Genomic DNA, 9,777 nt, shown 5'->3' on the forward strand with positions numbered 1-9,777 from the left:
TCAACATTTTCAGTTACTGTGTGACATGAAATCCATTGGCAAGTTCAGCTAATCTTTCAATTCTGATCGTCTGTTTGCTCTCTTCTGTGGATTGTTGAAAGAAATTACAAGTAGAGATGTCAGAATTTACAACATTATACAGAAAGACATACATCATCTTTCAGATGTTTCAAATATGTGTTTATGGGGCTGAAACAGCCTTTGTTCCAAAACAAAAACACTATGATGTGTATAAAGTCAGTGATTTGTACTTTTTGCCATGTACCAAAATAAAAGACTTTTGAATGTGGCAGAGCATCGTGTCAGGTTGAGATCAGGAATAATAGCTCAGGGAATTGTCCGGGCCCCGGGGCCTTAGCTTTCTGAAAATGTGGCCCTCCCAAAAATAGAGTTGAATAGTCCTGATCTAAATGATTTATCCTGGAGGGAATTTTCTTTATAAGATGAAATGTTGGTTTCGGCATAATTTATAGAAAGCCACTACAAGAAGGCCAAAGAACCACATGTACAATGATGCATCAATCTTTCAATCAACTCTTGTCTTTTGTCGTCAGGGTGTGAAGATGTCTGCTGCCAGTCCAGATCACTTCCTGTGCTCCATCTGTCTGGACGTGTTCACTCATCCAGTCTCCACACCATGTGGACACAACTTCTGCAACCAGTGCATCACTAAACACTGGAACTCCAAGGTCATATGTGACTGTCCCCTGTGTCAAGAGGTTTTCTACAAGAGACCTCAGCTGAGGGTCAACACTTTGCTCTCGGAGGTTGTTGCTCAGTTCAGACATGAAGCTGAACACAAAGCCAGCAGCAGCTCAGAGCAACAAGCTGCCAAACCAGGACAAGTTCCCTGTGACGTCTGCACTGGAACCAAAGTGAAGGCCCTCAAGTCCTGCCTGGTGTGCCTGGTCTCCTACTGTCAGACTCACCTGGAGCCTCACCTGACAGTGTCAGGCCTGAAGAAACATCAGCTGGTGGAGCCTGTGGAGAACCTGGAAGGCAGGATGTGTCCGAAGCACCAGAAACCTCTGGAGCTGTTCTGTAAGAGCGAGCAGACGTGTGTCTGCATGATGTGCAGTGTTTTAGAGCACAAGACTCACCAGCTAGTTCCTCTGAGTGAAGAATGTGAAGGGAAGAAGACGGAGCTGAGGAAGACTGAGGCTGAAATGCAGCAGATGGTCCAGAAGAGACGAGTGAAGATCAAGGAGATCAAAGAGTGTCTGAAGAAGAGTCAAGCTGCTGCAGACAGAGAGAAAGCAGAAGGTGTTGAGGTGTTCACTGCTCTGATGCAGCGTGTTGAGAGAGATCTGAAGCAGATGATGGAGAGAATGGAAGAGGAAGAGAAAGCCAGAGAGAAACAGGCTGAAGGTCTCATCAAACATCTGGAAGAGGAGATCAGTGAGCTGATGAAGAGGAGCTCAGAGGTGGAGCAGCTCCTTCACTCTGAAGACCACCTCCACCTCCTCCAAGGCTTCTCCTCCCTGAAAGCTGCTCCACCCACCCAGGACTGGACGGAGGTCAGCATCCCTCCATCATCCTATGAGGGGACTGTGGTGAGAGCTGTGGCTCAGCTGGAGGAGACTCTCAGCAAAGACATGAAGAAGAAGGTGTTTGATCCTGAGCTGAAGAGGAAGCAGCAGTTTGCAGTGGATGTGACTCTTGATCCTGATACAGCTCATCCTCATCTCATCCTGTCTGATGATGGAAAACAAGTGAGTCATGGTGACGTGAGGAAGAAGCTTCCAGACAACCCAGAGAGATTTTCTAAGTATATTTATGTTTTAGGAAAACAGAGTTTCTCTTCAGGTCAATTTTACTTTGAGGTTCAGGTTAAAGGAAAGACTGACTGGGATTTAGGAGTGAGCAAAGAGTCCATCACCAGGAAGGGAGAGTTCACACTGAGACCTGATGAAGGTTTCTGGATAATATGCTTGAGAAATGGAAATGAGTACTGGGTTTATAAAGGGCCTCCAGTTCGTCTCTCTCTGAGGTTTGCTCCTGAGAAGGTGGGGGTGTTTGTGGATTATGAGGAGGGTCTGGTCTCTTTTTATGACGTAGAAGCTGCAGCTCTGATCACCTCCTTCACTGGCTGCTGCTTCACTGACAAACTCCTCCCATTCTTCTGTCCCGGGTTTAATGATGGTGGTAAAAACTCTGCACCTCTGATCATCTGTCCTGTCAATCAAACTGTCTGATCAGTTTTCATCATGAAACGTCACCAACAATGAACAAAGTGGTGAGAAAGTGACGATTCACTGTGATCCATGGTGAACAACTCTAGGATTTCACTGAGCAGCAGTTTGTACCTAAAGAAACGTTCTGACAGTTTGTCCCAAACAAGTAAAGATCTGATGGAAGAGGAAACTGAGCAGTCAGATTCATGACATGTTTGACTCAATCAGGAAATTGTTCATGTGTTTGTTTTAGAGCTTCATGAGCAGGAATCTTTCAGTCTGTGTGTCTTCAAGCTGCAGAGTCACAACATGAACACACACGTTTTTCTCTGCAGCTTCAAAGCTTCTTAACGACATTTAATGTGAAGATTTTACAATCAAAAGTAACAGCTGGATGGAACAAGTATAAAAAACCTTTTTATTAAAGTTTTCATTTATGTAGGATGATTAACACGGTGTGTTCAAATGAAGGGGTTGAAAGGTAGGAGGTTTGTCCCACACAGTGTAAATTGAAGAGAAACAAAAAACAGCATCAGCAATAAAGTGTAACGGCTCTGTGAGGATCAGTGCAAACTACATCCTGATCACACGTCATTTGTGAGGGTTTTGCCTGTAAATTGCTGAATGTTTGAAAACATAGACTTCAGCTCATGAATATAGACTCGCTTGGATCCCCTGGATTCCTCCTGAGTTTTTCCTCCATGGAAACATTATGGTTGGTGAAAGTTTTCTATTTTATGCATCCCCCTAATGCATTTCTTCTTCTCTGTATGTTTCAAAAGTCTTTTGTTTGTATTTGTATTTGACCAGGTTGATGTTTGGACATTGTTTCTACTCCGTCTCCAATTTGTTCCACAATTGTTCACCTTTAACTGTCGGATTAAAACTTTTCAGGGTTGTGTTTATGTTTCTGAGTCCTAAAGTTGAATTCCTCACGTATTTCATAACGACCAGTACGATCTGGAACCTTCTTTGTATTTGTCTTGGTAACAATCTGTAACTTGCTTTATAGAACATCTGTACTTTATACAACATCTGTACTTTATACAACATCTGTACTGTTTGGAACTCCACAATGTCATTAAACTTCATGATCTTTGATTTTAAAAATAATGACTTTGTGTGGTCCAGGAACCTTTATGAATTAATGGAATAGCTCTTTTTTGTAACATTACTATTGGTTTTACTGTGTTTTTATAAGTACTACCCCAAACCACAGTACAATAATATAAATAGGGCAAAATCAGAGAACAGTATAAGGTGTGTAAAGCTTTGATATTTAAAATGTGCTTTGCTTTTGCTATTATTGCAAAGTTTCTTGACATTTTCGTAGATCTATATTTAATGTGAGATTTCCAAGTAATTCTATCATCTATAAAAACTCCAAGGAATGTGATTTATGGCAATTATGGCAATTCTTAACTGCCTAATGTGAAATTTCACGTCTTCAAGATTAATCTCACTAAAACATTAACTCTCCATCAAGACGGGAAACAATTCAGTAGTGGTTTCAAAGAAGGTTGACCCAGTCTTTCTAGGTACAACAGACAAGTTCCAAACAACTCAAAACACAAGATATTTTGACTTTGGATCAGCTTTTTAGCTTCATCAATGCCACATCACATTAATTTAAATCTTTACTCAAATTCAGAAGGCAGAATCTCTTCGATTAATTCTTCAATTCCCTTTAATTTCATTCAAGAAATAATGAGAAAAAATACTAAACTACTTGATTTCCCAGTATAGATTGATGGTCTGAGCTTTTATAGTAAATAGACCTGTATTTAATACCGTATTAGAAAGAGGTCAAACATGTGACATTAAATTACAAATTCTGGTCAATTGAATGAAAAATTGTATTTAGGATTTAATGAAGCTCAATTTACAGAAAGAAATAATGATCAAAGTAATATTAGTGCTTTTAGCAGTGTAAACACACACTGTATATATGTTTCAACCTGAAATGAATTCCCTTTATTGTTCCTGCTCAAGGTCCCTGACAGTCGGATCAGTTCTTCTAGCCAATGTGTCATCTCTGGAGTGTGAAGAAGTTTGGACAGAAAAGTGACATCTTCAGCACCGTAGCTGCGTCCAGCGATGGTGCACTTGTTGAACTGCATGACGTTCCTAGTGACAGTGCCAGTCTGATCAGAGAAAATGTCCTCAATGTGACCCAGCTGCTCATTCAGGGTGGCGCTTCGAGCCTGAGGAGGAGGAGAAACATCAGCGATCAGACGCTGGAGCTTCACTCACACACTGACTGCTTTCTGTTTCCACCTCCACCACTTATATGAAATAATTAAGATACGTAGACAAAGAACTTGATCTATCACCCTTGACTCTTGGGTTCGTAACGTGCTTGTAACACAAAGTCAATTACTTCATTGTGAAGGTTTTCCCAGAAGCATCCGGAGACTTTGAAAAGTAAACTCTCCCACGAGACATCGGCTGTCATCTTTGGAATAATTCCCTCCAAACTGTTTGTATTCGTCATGGCACTGCAGTTTTGTTAGGAAAAAACACGTGTAGGCTTTTCTTGGGCAGAATATTAAAATGTGCATGTACTTGGTGGATTTGATTGTTTTACTGGAGAAAGTTCAAGGTCAGAAATTGACTCATTGTTTAATTGTAGTTAAAAAAAAGTGTTTCAGTAATTCATCTTTTCTAATAAAAACCTCACAAAAAGTGAATACAATTCACATATGGATCATGTTTAATATTTATTAATTCCCTTCATTTCAGCATTCCTTACATTAACATAATTATAGTGAAATGTCCTTCTATCTTATCTATATTTCTGTGTACAACTCCTTTTTGTATTATTTTGAGCTATATTAAATCACTTCTGTATAAATCACATTAAAACGGTCAAACTATTAAGAAAAAAGGGAGGAGAAAAGCTCCGCCCAATCAGAGCCTGGTTGATGAAGATGAGTACAGTTTGGTGAGGTCCCTTCAATTAGGGCACTACAGTCTCCTGGCGAAAGCCATGTCCCTGTAATAATAATCAAGTGGAGATTATGAAGAGAAATACAACCACTAATGAGAAAGCTCATATTTAAAAGGCCAGAGGTGGCCGGGAGGCGCTTCAGGACAGGTGGTGGAATCTGGTTCAGTGGGAGATGGATAAGATTGTTCTGGTTGTGGCCGGCTGGACACGACGGTGGACATGAAGCAGTTGGTCTGCGATCGGGACTGATGGTCGGTATGAATGAATGTATCCCACAACCACAGATGTGTATCGGTGGTGAGATTGTAATGACTGGTAAGGGCAGTAGGGGGCGCTGGTGAAGCATCAGTGACTGTGAGAGGAGACTCATTCAGCCAAGAAGGACAGTCGGAGGCGTGTCTATGGGATGTAAACAGTCAGTGGACCTATTGGCCCTCCGCTCAGTCTCACCTGTTGGACAGGAGCAATGAAGTGTCAGAGACTTGAACCAATCAGAACTCGCTGAATACTGAACTGATCTTCACCTGCTTCTCTTTCCTGCAAACTTCAGACATGCAGTTCTGATACTGGACACATGGTTTGCTGTGTTTTCATGTTCATGGTGGAATAAACAATAATAGAAGGTTCTGATTGGCGAACTATGATAGGTCATTTATAAAACACCCCAGATAGCAAAAGGCATTGATTCAACGTTGGATTTTGGTCAGATTGGTTATTTTTGGTTGAGGTTGAAAAAGCGATGTTGTTTCAATATTTAATTACAGTTACTATTTAAAAATTGAAGAATTGTCATTGATTTGACATTGTATAGATGTTGCATTTTCAATGTTGAATTTCCCTACGTTGATGTGACATTGTATAGATGTTGCATTTTCAATGTTGAATTTCCCTACGTTGATGTGACATTGTATAGATGTTGCATTTTCAATGTTGAATTTCCCTACATTGATATGACATTGTATAGATGTTGCATTTTCAATGTTGAATTTCCCTACGTTGATGTGACATTGTATAGATGTTGCATTTTCAATGTTGAATTTCCCTACATTGATATGACATTGTATAGATGTTGCATTTTCAATGTTGAATTTCCCTACATTGATATGACATTGTTTAGATGTTGCATTTTCAATGTTGAGTTTCCCTACATTGATGTGACATGGTTTCAATGTGGGCTGCTGATACTTTGTATTATTGTTATTACTTATGGCTTAAAAGGCCGAGAAATGACACTGAGACAAATGGAGGACAGATTCTGATGACTGTGACTCACCAGGTACAACTGACATGAATTTAATGTCCCGTCCAGAAGTGCCTTAAAATCAAGGTCAACTTTCACAAGGTTGAACTTTGATATGGTATACTTTTGCAAATCTTGCAATTATTCTACTCAAATTAGAGTATCATTATATTTTTGTATTGCGCATTGCATCATAGTCATAAGGAGCTGTATACTTCATCCGTATTTGATGAGATGTGTCAACACAACCATATGCATTGGAAAATCTATAGCGGTTTATGGCTTTGAGTGATACATTAATCTAATATAGACTGTATAATTAACATATTATGATATGCCATGTATTTGATCCATATTCCAGAAACAAAATGTGTGATTAGATATGGCCATATCTATTTTGAAGTTCGTCAGTATGTTCGGCCGGCTTAATAGAACATACTGACGAACTTCAAAATGTTTACTGTATACAATATTTTGTCTTCATGTCACATAGTGGGTTCGTATTTGACCAGATATGGTGCATATCAACAAAAATATGCTTTAGAGACGTCCATATTCTAGACCGAATCCAAAAACAGATATTTAGGGATTCTGGATATTTTCACCCTGAGGAACACCAAATCGAAATATTATTCATATCATTTTAGAATATATTTTCTTCATGATGTGGTTTATATTTGACCATTTGCTGGCAATGAAAATGTCATGAGATGAAGGCAGTAGCAGTTTTAGGCAGCTGCTCCACCTACTGAGGCGCCTGCACACCTCAGAGCATCTGGTACATGGCCTCCATGAGGACCACAAACTAGACATTTGGTGTCAAATCATTTGTCCTGTAAAATTGTTCAGTTCAAAGATTCAACACACACACACACACACACACACACACACACACACACACACACACACACACACACACACACACACACACACACACACACACACACACACACACACACACACACACACACACACACACACATTGTGCTTCGCAGACGGCTGGAAACTGTCTGGAGATTGCAGCTTAATGTCGCCGCCCCGCGATGTTCATTATCGTGAGAACACACGTGATCTCGTCATGCGCGCTTTGCATTGTGGGTAGAATCAGGTGTGGTCGCTGCGGGAGAAGAGGTCTCATTGCTGCGAAGGAATTGTTGCGCGCGGTCACAGCATCATTTCGGAAGGTAAGAGGATATTTCATTGTCAGCATTTCAGCGTAATAATTGTCTTGAGTCACCGTGTAACATTAAGGTTAAATACGTGACATGAGCGTATTTGCTTGCAAAGTTTTATTGCCCGGTTTCATTAAAAAAAAAAAAAAGGTAGGAGCGATGTGCTGTTCGCCAGCTAGCTAAACTCGCCCTCGTAACGTAAATCGTAGAAACTCAAACGTTACATGCGGTCGACAACTGTCCCAACTGCTAACGAACACTGTGGTCCCGGTGTCCGGAGAGTTCCGGTGGGAAAGTCGGGGGGGTGTTAACCGAGCATTGCGGTGTGTTAAGCCACGTGGCTTGACACACCACAATGCTGGTCTGCATGGCCATGGCGCAGGCCGCGGGTGGTTCATGATGGCCATGCTCCACTCTGGACTCACTTCGTTTCATAACATGAACGGAAATATCCCCACTTCTGTTGCCCAGTGTTCTCCATCTTTCCTAAAGTAGTTTGGGTTTCATTGTAGGAGTTTAGCCGTCTGGGTATCTTTATTGGCTTTTAATTAGTGATTGTTCTGACGGGAAGACGGAGGATCCATGCGCAGTCGGCAGCTCAGGCCATGCGGCCCTACTTTGTTGGAGCACGTGGGAAGAAGGGTGTAGGGCCACACTTTGCACGGCCTAAAGTGCGGCCCTACTTTGTTAGTGCACGTGCAGCCAAATGTTTGGCCGCATGGCCTGAGCTGCCGGCTGTGATGGATCCTCCATCTTGAGCAATGCAAAGTGAGTCCAGAATGGGGCCATCAGCATGAACCACCCGCGACCTGCATGAAGTCAGCAGACGAGGCGGCGAATATGTTCAGGCTTTTAAGCTGCTCTGTCAGCAGTGTCATGTATATATACACATGGACATAGAAATATAAAATATGTATATGTGTTATCTCCAGAGCTTCTGTCGGCTCCGGTGGCGGATGGCCGAGGCCGTGTCCAGCAGCGATTCAGCCAAAGTTTCACGTAATGATGAAACTAGACGATCACGCCTTTATGTCACTGCAGAAACGTACTAAATGTATGCTTTCAAATGTGTTCTCATTTGACATGGTACACTTTAGCACTCAACACTTTCCCTCTGTGTTCAGATGAGCCGCCTGGCGTTGTTGGAGGGACCAGCCCAGAAAGTGTGATCAGGAGAGTGCTCTCCAGTATCATGACCAACAGTCTGGCCTGCAGGTTCAACTGGGGGGAAAGTCCCCAAGAGGCCTTCAAGGACACACTGATGCAGGACTGCATGTTCAGGGAGTCTAACAAATATTAGCTTTACTACTTTACGGATTTGGCTCATTGACATATTGAATCTAAATCATTCATTAAGACCAGAGAACACTTCTAAAATATAAAACAAATTCCTAAACACTTCTAGAATGGTTCTATTGCTGCTCAAACGTGTTTCATGTCAAGGACCCTCCAAGTTATAATTGACTGCCCACCCCATCTCCAAATAGGTTCTATGGACCCCCTGAAGCAAAGACTTGAGTTACAAATGTTTACCTTAAAAATACACACGTTCAAAGTTTTTCACAAACTTTCAATAGTTTTCAAAAATAGCAGATCTACAAGCTCACAGCTTGGTACTCTGCTGTCTGTAAGTTCATATATCTGCTATTTTTCATACTTAAAGCATAAAATCTAAATATATCAAGTGTTCCTCTGTCATGCTCAGTTAGTCTAGTCGTTCTGTATTTGATGTGATTAATCGGTAGGCAGGTTTCTGAACTGTCCAATGCTCTTGAGACAGATTAGACAGAAATGGTGGCATTTTTTGTACGAGCATTAGTGTGGATATATTATATGAAGGTAAGGTGGTCCTTTACGGTTGCCTGAAAATCAGTAGCACACAAAAAGGTCACTGGACATTAGTCACTTTTGAATGGAGCGTGACCACTGCTGCTTTTATAACAAGTACCATATTTCCTTCTTTCTTTTTCCCAGCGACTGCTCGTCAGTTTGACCGGAGGCTGACTGAACAGCAGTACGAGGGTGCAATGTAGAAGTGGCTGCGCTCTGCACCTGAGAGGAGTGGTGGCATGCCAAGGAAGGAGAGGCCACAGAGCTGACATGTTCCATGGGGACTACAAGCTGATGTTCGCCCCCTTGTCTCCCCACCCCTACCCCATGTTGAGTTGTCCCTTGTTTCTGAGGTCTGTGGCTTTTTGCTTTTAATAAAACACTCATTTTACGGATATCCTCTGCCCCTGA

General features: G+C 41.6%; 1 protein-coding gene across 1 annotated transcript; it reads left to right on the plus strand.

Annotated features, from left to right (window-relative positions):
* Positions 1-563: 563 nt before the first annotated feature.
* On the plus strand, positions 564-3,188 carry LOC308138923 (E3 ubiquitin-protein ligase TRIM21-like; the record flags this gene model as incomplete). The annotated part of the gene is made up of 1 exon (XM_080521228.1): positions 564-3,188. One exon carries the CDS (start codon positions 564-566, stop codon positions 2,193-2,195), a length of 1,632 nt encoding a protein of 543 aa, XP_080377354.1. The 3' UTR covers positions 2,196-3,188.
* Positions 3,189-9,777: the final 6,589 nt, after the last annotated feature.

The sequence above is a fragment of the Blennius ocellaris genome, assembly GCF_963422515.1.
Source record: "Blennius ocellaris genome assembly, contig: SUPER_13_unloc_2, whole genome shotgun sequence".
In the NCBI taxonomy this organism is placed as follows: domain Eukaryota; kingdom Metazoa; phylum Chordata; class Actinopteri; order Blenniiformes; family Blenniidae; genus Blennius; species Blennius ocellaris.